This window comes from Oncorhynchus clarkii, chromosome 10 (assembly GCF_045791955.1).
Source record: "Oncorhynchus clarkii lewisi isolate Uvic-CL-2024 chromosome 10, UVic_Ocla_1.0, whole genome shotgun sequence".
Lineage (NCBI taxonomy): Eukaryota > Metazoa > Chordata > Actinopteri > Salmoniformes > Salmonidae > Oncorhynchus > Oncorhynchus clarkii.
In genome coordinates this window covers 70397286-70417876 of record NC_092156.1, presented here as the reverse complement: position 1 = coordinate 70417876, position 20591 = coordinate 70397286, and the positions used below count along the sequence as shown (strand labels likewise).

The 20591-nt window shown below is 45.0% G+C and overlaps 1 protein-coding gene across 1 annotated transcript in view; it reads right to left on the bottom strand.

Moving 5' to 3' along the window:
* Positions 1 to 821: 821 nt before the first annotated feature.
* LOC139419113 (hydroperoxide isomerase ALOXE3-like) overlaps positions 822 to 20591 on the bottom strand; it is a 51978-nt gene continuing 32208 nt past the window's right edge. Inside the window, exons 4-15 of the mRNA XM_071169047.1 lie at positions 20078 to 20159; positions 19458 to 19580; positions 15366 to 15469; positions 15094 to 15263; positions 14818 to 14958; positions 12921 to 13124; positions 12621 to 12707; positions 3469 to 3638; positions 2150 to 2271; positions 1431 to 1531; positions 1130 to 1300; positions 822 to 1001 (exon numbers count right to left, since the gene is read on the bottom strand). Coding sequence (XP_071025148.1) covers positions 822 to 1001; positions 1130 to 1300; positions 1431 to 1531; positions 2150 to 2271; positions 3469 to 3638; positions 12621 to 12707; positions 12921 to 13124; positions 14818 to 14958; positions 15094 to 15263; positions 15366 to 15469; positions 19458 to 19580; positions 20078 to 20159 — 1655 coding nt within the window. The remainder of the gene's footprint in view (positions 1002 to 1129; positions 1301 to 1430; positions 1532 to 2149; positions 2272 to 3468; positions 3639 to 12620; positions 12708 to 12920; positions 13125 to 14817; positions 14959 to 15093; positions 15264 to 15365; positions 15470 to 19457; positions 19581 to 20077; positions 20160 to 20591) is intronic.

The following is a 20591-nucleotide window of genomic DNA, read 5'->3' as shown; positions in this document are numbered from 1 at the left end:
TAAAGGTTAACCAGTTTAACAAAACGGCTTGGGCAACATGGACAATGAACACTGAAAGAGACAAGGATGAAAATTAACTCAGACTTTATTGCATGAAATCAAAAAGCTGTTGATCAGCCAGCAAAGAGTTACAAAGCAGAGTTAGAGATTATAATTGTATCTTGGCTGTATGGACAGGAGTTTCCTTTTGGCTCTCACACAATTGAGTGGGTTCAAGCTACACTGCTAATAAATCAGGAACGTCACATGCAGTTCTCTCTCAGCAGCAAGGCACTATGGGAAGTGAGGTCTGTAGGTGTTGTCCATTTGGTAGTTTATTCTCAACACTCCCGTTTTAAAGGGAGGCAGGTATCTGAAATAAGTTCTCCTTAAGGTCACCTGTCTCTATGGGAACCATACACCACACCTCCTGCTGGTTAGCTGGAAAATGGAAGGCCACATACTGAGTCCAGGTGAAGCAAATACAGTAGCTTCCTGTTTTGCATGCAAGGTTAGGTTTTTGCCAATAACAGGAAGGGACCTGAGGTACAAACATTCAGTTATACAAGGGTGAAGAACCCAACTAAATACTTAGATAGACAGGAATCAGCTAGTGGCATTCACAACAACACAGAAGTAGAAACATTTAACTTCCCATCTTGGCTGCATGTGGCTATTAAAAAGAAAAAGTGGACTGAACCGCAATAGAGTAAAGTGGGTCATATTGATTAGGGCACACCAGATACATGTTTTAAAACAGGTTTCAACAGAAAACAAGGTAGTCTCTCCATGTATCTGTGCATTTCTTCCATTTGGGGCCTAATAAATACGACCGACTCATTTTACAGGGCCACACTGTTCTCCATATTGTTGGGATTCAGGTAGGTGTATGGCAAGGGCAAAGAGACATTCCTGCCTTGGATTTCAAAGTTGTATTTCTTCAGCACATTTTGAGTTTCGTGAATCAGTTCCAGAGGGGTCTTCTCACTGAAGTGATCCTGATAGCCATTTCCAAGAGCGACCTAAGGAGGCAAGAGAGTTGATGAAATTTGAAATTCATGAACCACTGATATTAATTATGACTACTGAGGAAATGATTTGAGAGTGTCATGAAATGCTTTAACGTAAAAACAGTTTCTCGTATACTCACAAAGTCAGTGGACTGCCTGCTCAGAAGGTAGACCGCTGCCATGCCATGGACAGTGGTATTGATGTCAGGGAAGGTCTTCAGCATGGTGCTCTCAGTACACTGCCCCTTAGTGGTGGGAGGTGGTTGTTGCAGAGCGATGGGGAAGTTGGGCATCCAACCGCCAAAATCAAACTGGAATGACAATGGTGAAACAGATCAAACCACAGCTTTTCCAATATAATTCAACAGAAACAAACTAAAATCACATTTTGAAGAACAGCGGAGGATACAGCACACAGGTTGACGTTTCAAAGTTCATTACCTGGCCATTGTTGAGTGCAGCATGTTGAACAGTTACTGTGAAGATCACCATGGTGAGAAACTTGATCAGCTCTGTCTTCAAACTGAAAGAGTGAGGGATTCCTGCACAGAGGAGACAGTATGCCACAATGATTAGACACCGAATGAACAAATGATCCAAAATATAGTTTGGGAATGAGAAGCATAAGGGAATGGGCACGTTTATTATCAGAAATCATTTAAATGTAGTCTGTCAAATTGCACCCTTTTCCCTGTATAGTGCACTACTTTTGACCAGAGAGCTGTTGCCATTTGTGATGCAGATTGTGTTACGGTGCGTGAATGAGGACCCAAAAGCGAATTAACGTAAACAGAACTTCTTTAATAACAAAACATAGGTAGGCTCAGATGGACCGGCAGATTCCGACAGGACAGGACAAGGTTGCAGCAAACATGACGATAGTCTGGTTCAGGCATGAAAAACACAAACAAGAATCCGACAAAGACAGGAACAAAAACAGAGAGAGATATAGAGGACTAATCAGAGGGAAAAAGGGAACAGGTGGGAAAAGGGGTGACGAGGTAGTTAGGAGGAGACAAGGAACAGCTGGGGGAAAGAGGGGGAGAAAAGGTAACCTAATAACGACCAGCAGAGGGAGACAGGGTGAAGGGAAAGGACAGAAACAAGACACAACATGACAATACATGACAGATTGTGTCTTTAAATGAGAAAAGTGTAACCTGTGCTGGTTTCTGCCAGGAACCCATGGAAGAAGATATCCTTGATCCAGTTCTGCAGTTCAGAGTCCTTCTGGACGTCTGAGTCACAGGTGTAGTAGTGACCAATCATTTTCTGAACAAACCTATACAAAATATCAGGCATTAGCCAAAACCCAATGACAACATGGCAAAAGAGCAATGATGCATTTTAGAAAACCAGGTACTAAGAGAAGTGTTTTTCAGTTTTGTTTTGGTGAAGACATTCTTGAGTTTACTAGCAATTATAAATATTTGGGTCTTTTTTTATTGATGAACATATGACCTTTCTATACGGAACATCAGCCCTGGCCGACTCAGCAAGTAGAGCTCTTGGAGTTATAGGAACAACAAAAACTCATAGATGTTGGTTATGCTACGTATTCCAAACTGTATCAGATATGCATGTGTCCTGTTCTGGACTATTCAGCAGGAGTGTGAGGTGCTAAGAGGTATTTTAAAAACAAACATGTCCATAACAGAGCAGAACGTCACTTCTTAGGTGTCCACAAGTTTGCACCCATACTTGCAATAACTGGGGACATGGGCTGGAAACCCTGTGAGGTGAGATGGAAGGCGTGTATGACAATAACTGGGGACATGGGCTGGAAACCCTGTGAGGTGAGATGGAAGGCGTGTATGACAATAACTGGGGACATGGGCTGGAAACCCTGTGAGGTGAGATGGAAGGCGTGAATGGTGAGACTTTGGAATAGACTGTTGGATATGCCAACCGCCAGAATAGCTAGTAACGTTTTTCAGTGGAATCTATCCATAGGGGAGCCTGGGCAACCGAAATGGACAACCTTTTTCAACAGTCTGACTGAACATCTGTACGAAAACCAAATTAAGTGAGACAGATGATTAAAAAACAACTGCTGATGCAATATGGAAAAAATGGGTGGAGAAGATTAATTATAAACCCAAATTGAGAACCTTGTTTGATTAAAGGTGAATTTGTGTGTGAGTGATATTATGTATGACCTACCTAAAAGCAAGAGATCACTATGTGTACTGGTAAGATCAGGGATATTGACTCTGCGTATTTAAACAAGTTGGTATTGTGGTGAAATAGAAGAGGAAACACTATGTAACTATTGTGACCTCGAAGAAATAGAGAATAAAACGGGGGGGGGGGGGGGGGGGGGCAGTAGAGTTTAGTAGAATAGAGTTACAAAATGCAGTTGCATGAGTTTATAATGCACAAATCAAATCATTCTGCTTATGGAGGTTTACAGAATTTCTTTATGCAGATCTGGGCTTTTTTTGCACCATGAAAATCTATAGGCCTGTACAAACATTACCTGTAGACGATGTCCCACAGCCTGAGTCCATCTTCCCTGTAGAAGAAGTTGGGGATTGACTCCAGACCACGTGCTGTGATGTCCTCGGGCATACAGAGGGAGCTGTAGGTCAATGAGGCCATCGCATTCTTCAGGAACTCCATCATCCCTGTACCTCCTATACTGGCATTCTTCAAGATGGGTTAAAGGGATTAGTTTAGGGCAGACAGAGCAAAAACTGTAGTGTGTCTGGGGACTCGCGATGAGCATTTATAAAATTGCAGATAAAGTAAACTCAGAGGTAAACATTACATCACGGCCCACTTTCCTGGAATTTAGATTTTTACGGGCTCCCGGGCACTCTACAGCATCCTGATAATTTTTTGATATGTTCGAAAAAGTACTAATCTAGTGTCAGACATTAAGATACTAATAACTACCGTAAAACTTTCATTTCACAAGTTTAAGGCCCAGACATGAAAATGGGTTTAGAATATTTGAGGAAATTATTGAGGATTAAGGAGGGAAATGAGAATGGACCAGAGGAAGCTAAAGGCTGCAGATGAAGTATCTGGAGAGATTGACCATAGGTTTGGCTTGGAGTCTCAGGTAGACATCAGTCAGGCCATTGGGGATAGGAATTGCCTTCCCCACAGAAGCCTAATAAGAGAACTCCAAGTGAGTCGGACCCTGGAGGAGAAGTGAGCTGTTCTGGACTGCAGGTGCTGAATGGTTGACGATATAGCTGAGGTAGTACAAGATGCCCATGAGTGAGCCAACAGACCCAATGAGCAACGGTGGTAATTCCCTTCAAGGAAGGAAATATGGAGGAACCAGGCTCAGCTGGGGAGCCATTTCGCTTTTGGCTGGTTGGGTACGATATGATGCGTGAGGTAGATGGTGTCCATGAAATGAGGCATAGACTGGAGGACTGTGCCAGATTTAATGCAGGTTCTGAGAGATGAGAAAGTTGTGGGCTGTCCTGTTGTTGATGTCAGAAGAGATGTAGTAATGATAGGCTTGAGAGAACCAAGGAGTTGTACGGTGTTGTCTTAGATGCCATGGAAAAGGCTCCAATGCAGAAGGATTGTCCGGAGAATGGGTCAGCAGGATAGTCGGACAGGGATAGTATCAGTCTCAGATGGGAATGGAACCAGAATCTGTGATGAATAGTGTATCGGATGGAGAGGCATTTTGAGATTGAGCTGCAGGAAGCAGAAGGGCGGTTCGATGGTAGACGGCAGCCAGAACAGGTTCCAAACTGATTGGTTTTGCTGTTTTTGATGAGTTTGATGGTGAAGTCTTTGTTGAGGATGGTTACATCTGACAAGGGTTGTAGATAACAGATGATGTAAACTCTGAACATTGCAGGAATCCCAAAAGAAACCTTGATTCTAGTGTGGAAGAAACTGATGTAGATGTAACCAGACCACAGTGTTTGGATGCAGGCAGAAAGGATGTCTAAGGTGATGGGCTGGTGGACTTGCGCATTGAGGCCCTTGAGAAGGTAGACTTGCGGGTGACAGGAACACGAAGACCCAGTAAGCAACTTGAGAAAGTGGCCGGATCCCGACCAGGTATGTCCAGATGGAGGATGTCTGCATGGAGAGGTGTGACAATGGCAGGTAATAGATGGTATGGAAACATCTCCAGGCTGTCCAGTAAGAGGACAGTGTCCTTGGTGCAATGGCAGATAGGATGGAGTGGCTGGGAGATTAGGAGAAGGTTCACGGGAAAGTCATCATGGCTTAAGGAGGGATTAGGGTTGGTATGGCTTCTCAATACGAGGAAAAGCATCTGCATCTCTGAAATTGGAGGCGGGACAGAGAATCAGCGAAGGAGTTACATTGACCGGGTATATGTGCAGCTCTGAGAAGGAACTAATGGGTGACGGATGGCCAGGTTAGATGTCTTAAGAAACTCATGAGAGGGAGGTAGTCAGAACGGCCCTTGTTAATGAGGTGTACTTCTCTCTGGAGGAACGAATGGTCGAAGGGCCATACCGAAGGTTGTCAGAATGGATGAGTATGGCCCTTCGACCATTCGTTCCTCCATAGAGAAGCAGCTATGACAATTAGGTACAACTCAAGAGGGGCAGAGGGGGCTGCAGGAAAGAAAGCAATCATCGAACGATCGATGAAGGGTGGCAATTCCGAGGGGACTGATGCGGTAGGTGGAGAATAGCTGGGAAGAAAAGGGGCCAATCATAAACCCCTGCTTCACCTCCTTGACCAAGAGGGAGAAAACTGGCTTGTCAAGCGCAGAACAGAGGTTGGAGCAGAAGTGAGGGGACCATAAAAATATTTCAGGCCATCAAGAAAATAAATATTGGACAAAGGATGGGTCAGGGGGAAAGTCCAAGGCCGCAGCCATGGCGGTGAAGTTGATGGGCTGGTGAGGTTGGCTAACAGTCATTTATCAGTAGAGGAGTGGGATTGAGGGCAGGATTTTAGAGTCCCACTACAGAATGTGTACGAGCTTGCATGACGAAGTGCTGCAGCCGTAGTTATTGAAATTGTTGCAGATTATGCGACCGGAGAAGAGCACAGGACGACCACATTGGTCCTTCCACCCACAAGACACGGCAAACGCATAATATCGTCTAGCAGGAGGAAGAAGGTAGGGCGGAACAGCGAGCAGAGGCAGGGCAAATGACACTTCAGGGGCGACTGAGCAGAAAGAGAGCATGGTGGCAGGGTGGGATGGGCAACCACAGAGGTGGCAGGCGAAGGATACTTTGCCAGCAAATATGCAACAGTAGAGCGCCACGTCGAGGGCGCCCCAGTATGTCATGATGTTACACTGAAGGAGCCTGGAAGCAAAGGCTTCCGAGAACCGGCAATGGAAGTCGTAAAAGGTTGCACCACCTTTTACGACTTTTTACGGTGGTGATTGGTAGTCATCCAACTCTTGAGAAGGATGGGCTGAGCAGATGGCGTCTCTGTAATGGGAGAAAGCCAAGCAAAACTCTGGGACAGAGAACCTGGAGTGGTGAGGGTCAGTGGAGCTCAGGGGCACCTGGAAGAGGTCGCGGTTGATAATGTGGGGTAAGGCCTATGCGGGAGAGGAAGTGAGGAGAGAGGCACGATTAACACCTACACCTTGTAGTATCTTCTGGCAGAGAGGGGAAGAGACTGCAGGTTGATTGAAGATCAAAGCGTTGGGTGGAGAATGAGCCGGGGTGGCCATAGAGAGAAACTGGTGGGCCAGAGAACACACAGAAAGAGATGAAAGGCACGGGGGATGTTGAACTCCGGCGTGCAGGGCGGTGGGGAGAAAGACCTAGAGGCCAGACATGGCATTGCAGTTATTTTAAGGCCTGAAACAGTGATAGGGCACTGAAACAATGGACGGCAGCCATCTGGTTAAAGATGGTGTGTCCTCTAGAAATTGGTCTGAAAACACATCGGAATCCGAGGCAGTGAGCTCAAACTCCATGGTAAACGAAATAAGGACGCTAACTTAATTAATTAGAACTACGATAAAACGAGGCTTATCACGTTCAGTGTCTTGCATGCGACGCAAAACAGAGAGGATGAATGACTGTTAGGTCAGATTTAAGTAAGGTGGTAGTGGTGATTAAGGAGAGTGAGAACAGGTGTTGAGGTTGAATAGCAGTTAGTAGCAGATGGAGCTTGTTTGAGGAGTTATGTTCAAGGCAGCTAGTGTTGCCAACAGTAGTTGAGGCTGATTGGCAATGGTTAGCTGCTGGTGCTTGTTGAATTGGCAGGGAGCTGCGTTCAAGGGAGCTAGTTAAGTGTTAAAGTCTGGTCCTTTCTCACACATTTTTGTTATTCATTAACACCAATCTCTTATAAACGGCCGGGCATCATTTCATATTTTAACAAATAACACACAAGTGTAATTGGGCTTTGCATGACATATTTTGCCAGTCTGGTCTGGTGGAATCTAACAGCATCTTTATCTCATGCTGAATGATTGATTCCTTCCAAGCCAAAACGCAACTCTGTCTATAGCTAGGTTTCCATCCACTTGTCGAAAGATTTTCAAGCGAATGTTCAAATATTCACCTAAAAAATACGTGCATTTTAACTACTAGGAGTGTTTCTGTCAAACTGGCTTGATTTCCATCAAAGCTGGGCTTGATGACCTAGTACACATAAAACAGTACATGTGTTAATGTACTGAGTAAAAAAAACAGAAGTTCAATGTGTTTCCATCACATTTTCAACTCTATGGTTTTGTCACAAAAACTGTTGAGATAAATAGCAAACCTCGTCTTGGCGCATGCTCTCTAGTCTAGATAACAGTTTGCTGATAGTGGGGAGGGTAGGATACATGATGAGATATGGATAAGAGCAAGATCATTTTTACTTGAAAATAAGTATTGGCAGCCGTGCACCGATCATCATGTCATCAGCCTACAAATAATACCCTCGATATTTATTGAAAATTCACATCAAACTCATCACCGTGCACTTAACCAAAATGCCTAATTCATCATAAATGATTTAATCTGTAGTCTAATAAACTCTTCATGCTTTTCCACGCTGTGGTGGGAACACAGCATGTTTACATCAACATGATAGTCATTTATATCAATATTTGAGCATAAAAGCCTTTCCACAGCAATTGTGGCATAATCTACTTCACTGACAAAATGACCCTTGTCTAGCGTATTTTGTTTTGTCAATATTAGGATGCTTTCCTGAAAAATTAGCTATTTCCTTTAGGCCTGTCAGAAGTTTTTATATGCGTCATCTAATTCAGTGTTTTCTAACGGTGATCAGTGTTGTAAACATCAAACAGGGTTATCGATTACAGAACATGTGAATGATTGATTCCAGGGCTGCTCTGTGGTTGAAGCCAAAAAATTACAGGCTATTAATTACATGTTATGGCTGAGAGGTTCACATAAATGTGTCCCAACAATGCAAACCTGACAGAGTTCAGCCCGATTATAGAATCACTCTACTGTATGTGTTGCTAGGTGTACATCTCATAAAGATAACCAGCTCATTACGATTTGGCTTGACTGATTCGTCAAATGTGAGAGGTAACTCAATGTTAAGATTGTATAATCGTATAGTCTTCAGAAGGCCTTATTTGAGATTTACCTAGTGTTGTTTCATCCAAACAGTTTTTAAACCTCTACAGGCTCGGTGTCCCCACCGCAGGACGGTTGAGCTGCTGTTCTGTACCTTGTCACACCACCCTGGATTACTGAGCTCTGCCCGCCATTAACCTGTAGTTTTGCCTGCCCCCTGTTCTAGTCATAAACGTTTGTTACTTCGACACGGTCTGCACCTGGGTCTTCCCTAAAACATGATAAGCGCTTGATGGTTTTTGACTGGTACTGTATATTTTCGGAGCTTTCTTAAATATCCTAGATAAAGCACAGACTGTTAAACATCTTATTCATTATGATTTAGCAATGCGTTTCTATGGGCTACAGTAAAGGCCAAATTCAGTATTTTATGAAATAATTTGTACATATTTTGTGGGATACCTAAAGTGGTCCTAAACTTCTACCAGGTAAGCCTACTGTGCATTTAACATTTAATTAAGAAGGTTTATGGGAAAGTATTTCTGTCAACCTACAATACGGTTATCACAACTGGCTACACACGGACAGAATGATAGACAAACGCATGCATCACACAAACAGACAGGAGCAATATTGCTGGAAATTAATTGGCAGATATTGTTTTAGGTTTCGCTTTTTAAGCCAATAGTGGCGAATCAGGGGTGAGATAATGTTGCATTGACTAGATGGTGTCTAATACTTGTGAGATTTTGTAACGGGTTTCGTCTTCATACGAAGGAGAGTCGGACCAAAATGCAGCGTGTGGTTTACGATCCATGTTTATTAATAATACGAAACACGAATCTCCAATACAATACTACAAAACAAAACGTAACGAAAACCTAAACAGCCTATCTGGTGAAAAACACATAGACAGGAACAATCACCCAACAAACACACAGTGAAACCCAGGCTACCTAAATATGGTTCCCAATCAGAGACAATGACGAACACCTGCCTCTGACTGAGAACCATATCAGGCTGAACATAGAAATAGACAAACAAGACCTGAAACATAGAATACCCACTCAGATCACACCCTGACCAATCAAAACATAGAAAATACAAAGTAAACTATGGTCAGGGCGTGACAGTACCCCCCCCCCAAGGTGCGGACTCCGGCCGCAAAACCTGAACCTATAGGGGAGGGTCTGGGTGGGCATCTGTCCGCGGTGGCGGCTCTGGCGCTGGACGTGGACCCCACTCCATGACAGTTTTAATCCCCCTCCTAAACGTCCCTAAATAGGTTACCCACCACAATGATAACATGGGACAGAGGGACAGCTCGGGACAGAGGTAACTCGGGACAGATAGGTAGCTCAGCACTGAGAAGAAGCTCAGCACTGAGAGGAAGCCCAGGCAGGTAGTAGAAACTACCAGAACCTGGCTGGCTGGCGGTTTCAGCAGATCCTGGTCGACTAGCAGATCTGGGAGAATCTGGTCGACTGGCGGATCTGGGAGAATCTGGTCGACTGGCGGATCTGGGAGAATCTGGTCGACTGGCGGATCTGGGAGAATCTGGTCGACTGGCGGATCTGGGAGAATCTGGTCGACTGGCGGATCTGGGAGAATCTGGTCGACTGGCGGATCTGGGAGAATCTGGTCGACTGGCGGATCTGGGAGAATCTGGTCGACTGGCGGATCTGGGAGAATCTGGTCGACTGGCGGATCTGGGAGAATCTGGTCGACTGGCGGATCTGGGAGAATCTGGTCGACTGGCGGATCTAGGAGAATCTGGTCGACTGGCGGATCTGGGAGAATCTGGTCGACTGGCAGATCTGGGAGAATCTGGACGACTGGCAGATCTGAGAGAGTCTGGACAACTGGCAGATCTGGAAGAGTCTGGACGACTGGCAGATCTGGAAGAGTCTGGTCGACTGGCAGATCTGGAAGAGTCTGGTCGACTGGCAGATCTGGAAGAGTCTGGTCGACTGGCAGATCTGAGAGAGTCTGGACGACTGGCAGATCTGGAAGAGTCTGGACGACTGGCAGATCTGGAAGAGTCTGGACGACTGGCAGATCTGGAAGAGTCTGGACGACTGGCAGATCTGGAAGAGTCTGGTCGACTGGCAGCTCTGGCTGCTCCATGCTGACTGGCTGCTCCATGATGACTGGTAGCTCTGGCTGCTCCATGCTGACTGGCTGCTCCATGCTGACTGGCAGCTCTGGCTGCTCCATGCTGACTGGCTGCTCCATGCTGACTGGCAGCTCTGGCTGCTCCATGCTGACTGGCTGCTCTGGCTGCTCCATGCTGACTGGCTGCTCCATGCTGACTGGCTGCTCCATGCTGACTGGCTGCTCCATGCTGACTGGCGGCCCTGGCTGCTCCATGCTGACTGGCGGCCCTGGCTGCTCCATGCTGACTGGCGGCCCTGGCTGCTCCATGCTGACTGGCGGCCCTGGCTGCTCCATGCTAACTGGCAGCTCTGGCGGCTCCTTGCAGACTGGCAGCTCTGGCGGCTCCTTGCAGACTGGCAGCTCTGGCAGCTCCTTGCAGACTGGCAGCTCCATGCAGACTGGCAGCTCCTTGCAGACTGGCAGCTCCTTGCAGACTGGCAGCTCCTTGCAGACTGGCAGCTCCTTGCAGACTGGCAGCTCCTTGCTAACTGGCAGCTCTATGCTAACTGGCAGCTCTATGCTAACTGGCAGTTCTGAACAGGCGGGAGACTCCGGCAGCGCTGTAGAGGCGGAAAGCTCTGACAGCGCTAAACAGGCGGGAGACTCCGACAGCGCTGGAGAGGAGGAGGGCTCCGACAGCGCTGGACAGGCGAGGCGCACTGTAGGCCTGATGCGTGGTACTGGCACTGGTGGTACTGGGCCAAGGACACGCACAGGAAGCCTGGTGCGGGGAGCTGCTACCGGAGGGCTGGGGTGTGGAGGTGGTACTGGAAAAACCGGACCGTGCAGGCGCACTGGAGCTCTTGAGCACCGAGCCTGCCCAACCTTACCTGGTTGAATGCTCACGGTCGCCCTGCCAGTGCGGCGAGGTGGAATAGCCCGCACTGGGCTATGCAGGCGAACCGGAGACACCGAGCGCAAGGCTGGTGCCATGTAAGCCGGCCCAAGGAGACGCACTGGGGACCAGCTGCGTAGAGCCGGCTTCATGGCATTAGGCTCGACGCTCAATCTAGCCCGGCCGACACGCGGAGCTGGAATATACCGCACCGGGCTATGCACCCGCACTGGAGACACCGTGCGCACCACTGCATAACACGATGCCTGTCCGGTCTCTCTAGCCCCCCGGTAAGCACAGGGAGTTTGCGCAGGTCTCCTACCTGGCGTAGCCATACTCCCTGTTAGCCCCCCCCCAAGAAATTTTTGGGGCTGCCTCTCGGGCTTCCTTGCCAGCCGTGTTCCCTCATATCGCCGGCTCCTCTCTCCGGCTGCCTCAGCTCTCCTAAGTGCCTCCACCTGTTCCCATGGGAGGCGATCTCTTCCAGCCAGTATCTCCTCCCAAGTGTAACAGCCCTTGCCATCCAAAACGTCCTCCCATGTCCATTCCTCTTTACGCTGCTGTTGCTGCCTGTTGACACGCTGCTTGGTCCGTTGGTGGTGGGTGATTCTGTAACGGGTTTCGTCTTCATACGAAGGAGAGTCGGACCAAAATGCAGCGTGTGGTTTACGATCCATGTTTATTAATAATACGAAACACGAATCTCCAATACAATACTACAAAACAAAACGTAACGAAAACCTAAACAGCCTATCTGGTGAAAAACACATAGACAGGAACAATCACCCAACAAACACACAGTGAAACCCAGGCTACCTAAATATGGTTCCCAATCAGAGACAATGACGAACACCTGCCTCTGACTGAGAACCATATCAGGCTGAACATAGAAATAGACAAACAAGACCTGAAACATAGAATACCCACTCAGATCACACCCTGACCAATCAAAACATAGAAAATACAAAGTAAACTATGGTCAGGGCGTGACAGATTTGTTAATGAATTGTTTGGCGAGCTAACCATGTGGTCTGCGAGCTATTGGTATTTCACGATCGACCTGTAGGAGACCCCTGTGCCAACTAATACAATCAGTTTCCGCTAGCATTGTGACATTCCATAAGTATTAGCGCATTATAGAACATAACACAATAAGAATGGAATAGGCAGTACCTCTGTGAACAGCCCATTCTCTGATATGAGGGCCTGTCTAGCTAGAGTGTTGATTTGCAGAGTGTAGCGGGAGTGAGAGATCAGGAGCTATGGAGAAAGATGGAACAATCGTACATGAAATTCACACCTAAAAATGCTATGTATTGTAGTATCCTACAACCTACTGCAATTTTCAATTAAAAAAAAAAATACATTCTTTAAGTTTCTCTTGAATTATCATGTTAAACATATTCAGTTGATTGGAAAATAACTTACAACAGATATTGTTTAATAACAGTTGAAAACATGCACAGCATCTACCTTGTAGATGGGATGCACCATTGGTAGGTTACGCAGTGTCGACACGGCAAACACCTCAGCCAGCAGGTGAGTCCTCAGCAGGTGAAAGTTCAGCTCGTGTTCCGCGAAGTCAGCGCTCCTCACAAAGATCTTGGCCAGGAGCCAGTCATACTCTGAGTCAGTAGGGAGGAAGATGGGGTTGTCTTCTCCAGGCTCCTGCTTCAGCTGTGAAAGGAAATGCAAAACACAATCATAGTACCAGTCAAAGTTTGGAAACACCTACTCATTCAAGGCTTTTTCTTTATTTTACTATTTTCTACATTGTAGAATAGTAGTGAAGCCATCGAAACTATAAAATAACACATATGGAATTATGTTATAAAGGGGATTTTAATTTGTGTGCTTTTCTTATAACTAATTTCTGTGTTCTATTCATGTGCTATTCTATAAACCAATTTCTGTGTTCATGCAATGGCTGACTGTACAAATCCTCACTCTCAGCAGCTGCAATTTGCCCAGACAGTGTTTTGAGAACAAACAAAATATATCTGTTTCAAGGTCTCAGCTTAGAGAGAAAGAAGCCTCGTGAGGTCACATGTTATGAACCAGTATTGGTCTGTCACATGAATTAAACTAAATGGTAATGATGAATTAATTATGCTAAATCATGCAAATATAACTTGTCTGTGTATTGCCGTATATACGTAAGACAACTGCTGGGTCTGCACAGGCAGAGCTCCTGATTGACATATGTACAATGGTGCATTGAGATGGTTCGAACCTCTCCAGCGCGCTGACAAACAATAATTTATTTAATATTAATTTTGAGTGTCCCTGTGAAAGAATTTCCACAACAATGTAGTAACCAAAAAAGTGTTAAACAAATCTAAATATATTTCAGATTCTTTAAAGTAGCCATTGTCTCTTCAGACAAAAGAAATCTGTCCTTTGTCTGAAGAGTACATTTTCGATTTTTGTTTCCAACCTCCGTGTCTTTGTGAGACGCAGAGTAGGTGAACGAACGTTCTGCTAATGTGTGGTTCTCACTGTGAAGCATGGAGGTGTAATTGTGTGGAGGTGCTTTGCTGGTGACACTGTCAGTAATTTATTTAGAATTCAAGGCACACTTAACCAGCATGGCTACCACAACATTCTGCAGTGATACGCCATCCCATCTGGTTTGCGCTTATTGGGACTATGACCCAAAACATGGCCCAAAACACACCTCCAGGCTGTGTAAGGGCTATATGACCAAGAAGGCGAGTGAGGAAGTGCTGCATCAGATTATCTGGCCTCCACAATCACCCGACCTCAACCAATTGAGATGAGTTGGACCTCAGAGTGAAGGAAAAGCAGCAAACAAGTGCTCAGCATATGTGGGAACTCCTTCAAGACGGTTGGAAAAGCATTCCTCATGAAGCTGGTTGAGAGGATGCCAAGAGTGTGCGAAACTGTCGTCAAGGCAAAGGGTGACTACTTTGAAGAATCTAAAATATATAGTATTTTGATTTGTTGAACACTTTTTTGGTTACTACATGATTCCATGTGTAATTTCATAGTTTTGATGTCTTCTCTATCATTCTACAATGTAGAAAATAGTACAAATATAGAAAATACCCTTGAATGAGTAGGTGTCCAAACTTTTGACAGGTACTGGACATAAGTTCAATTGTTTAAAGAAAACTTTGTTTTGAGTGTTGTCTGTATGGTACATAAGGTCATATGATATAACATGAATCAAATTCTTAACTCTTTAGTTTTAGGCTAACAGTATATGCTGTTACGTAATTTCTGGGCAATATTTCTCTCCATTTAGGGGACCCCTTTTGGTTCAAGAGCATCCCCAGTGGCAAATGTTCTGTTAAGCTTCTTCAATATAGATTTCGGAACACTACATTTTGCTTCATGTGAGATGTACCTGGATTGCGATGGGCATGAGCTTATTGTCTGTCATGTAGAGCAAGCAGAGAGGAGCAGCCAAGAAGTGCTGTTTCCCGTTGATCACGTTTGCAGTCACTCCATGTAGACGCTTGTAGTCAACCAGAAAGATGTTGCCTTTCTGTTTAGGTTAGGACATGAATGAGTAAGGAAGACGTCAACACCATACCAAAGAATACATGCAACTTACTCAGGAGGAAACCAATAGAGCTATAACAGAACGATGAGTGACAACAGACAGACTATTTTGACAGACCTGAATTTCCGCTGCAAGGCTTTTTCCAAAAAGGGAATCCTTCACCATGTCTTCTGTGACGGGGAAGTTCTCTGGAAGCTTGGAGCAGCGATGGATCATCATGGGGTTGAGGCCGTTCAGAAGCTGGTACCCGAAAAACTCATCCTCCTTCCAGTTCTTTTCGACATAGTCTAATAGATAACAAAAGTATCAAATAATGAGATGCTAATGGTTCCAGTAAACCATTTGAATCCATTACTTATTCAAGACAGACACCACTGACCAGACCTTACCGTAAACATCAGTCTTGTGGCAATTGAAGACATGACTGAGTTCATCTAGGCTCTTCCATTGTTCCTTGTTGGTGGACAGTCTTGCTAGATTCAACTCCACCAATCTGCCGGGACAGAGAAGAAATTAACTTCAACACGCAAAAGATTTCGTTGGATGGTGCAGTTGGTTAGAGATTGGTTTTAACACCACCAGAGTGTCCCCCAGGTGTCTGTGTTGGGTCCCTTACTCTTCATCCTCCCCCTTGGGTGGTTGATTCATGCACAGGCCACATATATTGAATATGTGTCAATCGCGATTTGATAAATGTCTGCTCTTTGGGTTAAATGTGTTCCTATAGTCCTGTGTGGCCAGTTGGTAGACTATGGCTACAATGATAGTGGGTTTGATTCCTGCTGGGGCCACCAATATGAAAAATATATGCACCCACTTTAAGTTGCTTTGGCTAAAAGTGTCTGCTATATGGCATATATTAATGTATTATATTTATATAAGAAATAAACATACCATACATATCAAATCAAACTATTTGTCACATGCGCCGAATACAACAAGTGTAGACCGTACTGTGATATTCTTACAAACCCTTAACCAACAGTGCATTTCAAGAAGAGTTAAGTAAATATTTACCAAATAAACTAAAGTAAAAAATAAGTAACACAATAACATAACAATAACGAGGCTATATAGCGGCGTTACCGGTACCGAGTCAATGTGCGGGGGTACAAGTTAGTTAAGGCAATTTGTACATGTAGGTAGGGGGGAAGTGACTATGCATAGATAATAAACAGAGAGTAGCAGCAGTGTACAAAACAAATGGGGGGGGGGGGGGTCAATGTAATTGTCTGGTTGCCATTTGATTAATTGTTCAGCAGTCTTATGGGTTGGGGGTAGAAGCTGTTAAGGAGCCTTTTGGTCCGGTACCGCTTGCCGTGCGTTAGCAGAGAAAACAGTCTATGACTTGGGTGACTGGAGTCTCTGCCAACTTTATGGGCTTTCCTCTGACATCGCCTAGTATATAGGTCCTGGATGGCAGGAAGCTTGGCCGCAGTGATGTACTGGGCCGTACGCACTACCCTCTGGTACGCCTTACGGTCAGATGCCGAACAGTTAACATACCAGGCGGTGATTCAAATGGTCAGGATGCTCTCGATTGTGCAGCTGTAGAACCTTTTGAGGATCTGGGGACCCATGCCAAACCTTTTCAGTCTCCTGAGGGGAAAAAGGTTTTGTCGTGATATCTTCACAATTGTCTTGGTGTGTTTGGACCATGATAGTTTGTTGGGGATGTGGACACCAAGGAACTTGAAACTCTTGACCCGCTCCCCCACTACAGCCCAGTCGATGTTAATGGGGGCTTGTTCAGCCCTCCTTTTCCTGTTGTCCACGATCAGCTCCTTTGTCTTGCTCACATTGAGGGAGAGGTTGTTGTCCTGGTACCACACTGCCAGTTCTCTGACCTCCACCCTATAGGCTGTCTCATCATTGTCGGTGATCAGGCCTACAGCTGTTGTGTCGTCAGCAATCTTAGTGATGGTGTTAGAGTCGTGTTTGGCCACGCAGTCGTGGGTGAACAGGGAGTACAGGAGGGGACTAAGTACACACCCCTGAGAGGCCCTAGTGTCGAGTTTCAGCGTGGCAGACGTGTTGTTACCTACTCTTATCACCTGGGGGCGGCCCGTCAGGAAGTCCAGGATCTCTTTGCAGAGGGAGGTGTTTAGTCCCAGAGTCCTTAGCTTAGTGATGAGCTTCGTAGGCACTATGGTGTTGAACGCTGAGCTGTAGTCAATGAACAGCATTCTCACGTAGGTGTTCCTTTTGTCCAGGTGGGAAAGGGCAATGTGGATTGAGATTGCGTCATCTGTGGATCTGTTGGGGCAGTATGCGAATTGGAGTGGGTCTAGGGTATCCGGGAGAATGCTGTTGATGTGAGCCATGACCAGCCATTCAAAGCACTTCATGGCTACGGACATGAGTTCTATGGGTCGGTAATCATTTAGGCAGGTTACCTTCGCTTCCTTGCTCACAGGGACTATGGTGGTCTGCATGAAACATGTAGGTATAACAGACTCGGTCAGGGCATCTGTAATAACATACACTGAACAATAATATAAACGCAACATGTAACAATTTCAAAGATTTTACTGAGTTACAGTTCACATACGGAAATCAGTCAATTGAAATGCATAAATTAGGCCCTAATCAATGGATTTCACATGACTGGGAATACAGATATGCATCTGTGGTCACAGATACCTTACAAAAAAGGTAAGGGCATGTTTCAGAAAACCAGTCAGTGTCGGGTGTGACCACCATTTGCCTCAGGCAGTACGACACATCTCCATCGTTGATCACACTATTGATCATTGCCTGTGGAATGTTGTCCCACTCCTCTTCAATGGTTGTGCAAAGTTATTGGATATTTGATGGGAACTGGAACACGTTGTCGTACATGTCGATCCAAAGCATCCAAAATATGTTCAATGTTACATGTCTGGTGAGTATGCAGGCCATGGAAGAACTGGGACATTTTCAGCTTCCTGGAATTATGTACAAATCCTAGCGAAATGGGGCTATTCATTATCATGTTGAAAAGTTAGGTGATGGTGGTGGATAAATGGCACGACAATGGGCCTCAGGCTCTCGTCACTGCATTCAAATTGGCATCGATAAAATGCAATTGTGTTCGTTGTTCGTAGCTTATGCCTGCTCATACCATAACCCCACCACCACCACCACCATGGGGCACACTGTTTACAACGCTGACATCAGCCAACCACTCGCCCACACAATGCCATACACACAGTCTGCCATCTGCACGGTACAGTTGAAACCAGGATTAATTTGCAAAGCAAAGAGCACACTTCTCCAGCGTGCCAGAGGCCATCGAAGGTGAGCATTTGCCCACTGAAGACGGTTATGACGTCAAACTGCTGTCAGGTTGAGACCCTTGTGAGGATGTAGAGCACACAGGTGAGCTTTCCTGAGACGGTTTCTGACAGTTTGTGCAGAAATTCTTCGGTTGTGCAAACCCATAGTTTCATAATTTGTCCGTGTGGCTGTTCTCTGATGATACCGCAGGTGAAGAAGCCGGATGTGGAGTTCCCCAGCTGGCGTGGTTACACGTGGTCTGTGGTTGTGAAGCCGGTTGGACATACTGCCATATTCTCTAAAACAACTTTGGAGGCGGTTTATGGTAGAGAAATTAACATTCAATTCTCTGGCAACAGCTCTGGTGGACATTCTTGCAGCCAGCATGCCAATTGCATGCTCCCTCAAAACTTCAGTCATCTGTGGCATTGTGTTTTGTGACAAACTGCACATTTTAGAGTGGCCTTTTATTGTCCTCAGCACAAGGTGCACCTGTGTAATGATCATGCTGTTTAATCAGCTACTTGATATGCCACAACTATCAGGTGGATGGATTATCTTGGCAAAAGAGAAATACTCACTAACAAGGATGTAAACAAATTTCTCCACAAAATCTGAGAGAAATAAGCTTTTTTGAGAATGTGGAACATTTCTGGAATCTTTTATTTCAGCTCATGAAACATGGGACCAACACTTTACATGTTGTTTATATTTTTGTTCAGTGTGTATAACCTATATAACATTTCTGCTAAATGTCTTAATGGCTTGTTAGATATACCATTTTAGATCTGATTTGCATAGCTAAAAATATAAATCATTTAGGCAACCCTAGCTTGAGGTGTCATTCTTGGCATCGTTGCCATATTCCACGCTTCACACTCCTGGCTGCCAAATTCCCCTCTTCTCAGGATCTTGCAATTACCTAAACAGGTCTAGGAGAATCACATCTCATTTAAAAGGAAATGTTTTCACAGGTATGTTGGGGACATGCCAACATAGATATTGACAGATCGAATACATTTCCTGGTGTTGCCTCATGGTTCTCAACCTAGGGTCCATGTAACCCTGGGGGTTCTTGGCCTGTACTTGGGAAGATTCATAAGAAAATCAGCCTAAAGCTGAAATTCACACAAAAGGGGTACTTCAGGTGTACTCCACAAAGAGCTATATGTGATTGGAGTACAGTAAGCAAAAGAAGGTTGGGAACCAGTGCTCCAACTTACGCTTCGGCTGCTGTGAACTTGAACTCCAAGTTCTTGGTGAAAGAGAAGCGGACCTCAGCAGGGAGATCAGAAGCCCTGTCAACTTTCATTATTTGGGGTAGACCCTCGGCATATATACTCCAGCTGAAGGGAATAGACATGGTAAATCAAGACGGGATACACAGCCTGTCATTCACTATTACACAACACACTATCATACCAGACCTGGGTTGATTCTTTTTTAAAGTGCAAACCCCGCCCACCTGCTACTCCAGGCAGGCTAAACTAAATGCTCTAAGTATTTGAAAGATTTACAATGGTATTTGAACCCAGGCCTAAACCATTCAAGGGAGGGGGCTTATATAAAAATGATGTTGTTAAGCAGACACACTTATCCGGAGCAATTAGGGTTAAGTGCCTTTCTCAAGGGCATATCAACAGATTGTTCAACTAGTCAGCTCAGGGATCCAAACCAGCAACCTTTTGGTTACTGGCTTAGCGCTCTTAACAGCTTGGCCACCGGCTGCTTTTATTACAATCGCACACCAATTTATCTGTGTGTAAGAGTTATGTTTTTATTTGGATTTGTTTAAAGTTGTTACTGTATTTTTACAAATTAATAATGTTTCCACAAATCTCACTGGTACACCTCACAGCGACTTTGCAGCTCCTTCTTTCTCTCCTCTATGGCCTCTGGGCAGGTCTCATTGAATATCAGCTTACCTTATGTACAAAAGACCAGAAATGTTGATCATTTTCATGTTTTTATGGATTGGTCAACATCTTAAGAAATCCACTGTATACACTACTGTTCAAAAGTTTGGGGTCACTTAGAAATGTCCTTGTTTTCCATGAAAATATACATGAAATTAGTTGCAAAATGAATGGCAAATATAGTCAAGACATTGACAAGACTATAAATAATGATTTTTTTATTGAAATAATAATTGTCCTTCAAACTTTGCTTTCATCAAATAATCCTCCATTTGCAGCAAGTACAGCCTTGCAGACCTTTGGCATTCTAGTTGTCAGTTTGTTGAAGTAATCTGAAGAGATTTCACCCCATGCTTCCTGAAGCACCTCCCACAAGTTGGATTCGTTCTATTCTGGTTAGAGCCAGTTTGCGCTGTTCTGTGAGGGGTGTAGTTCACAGCG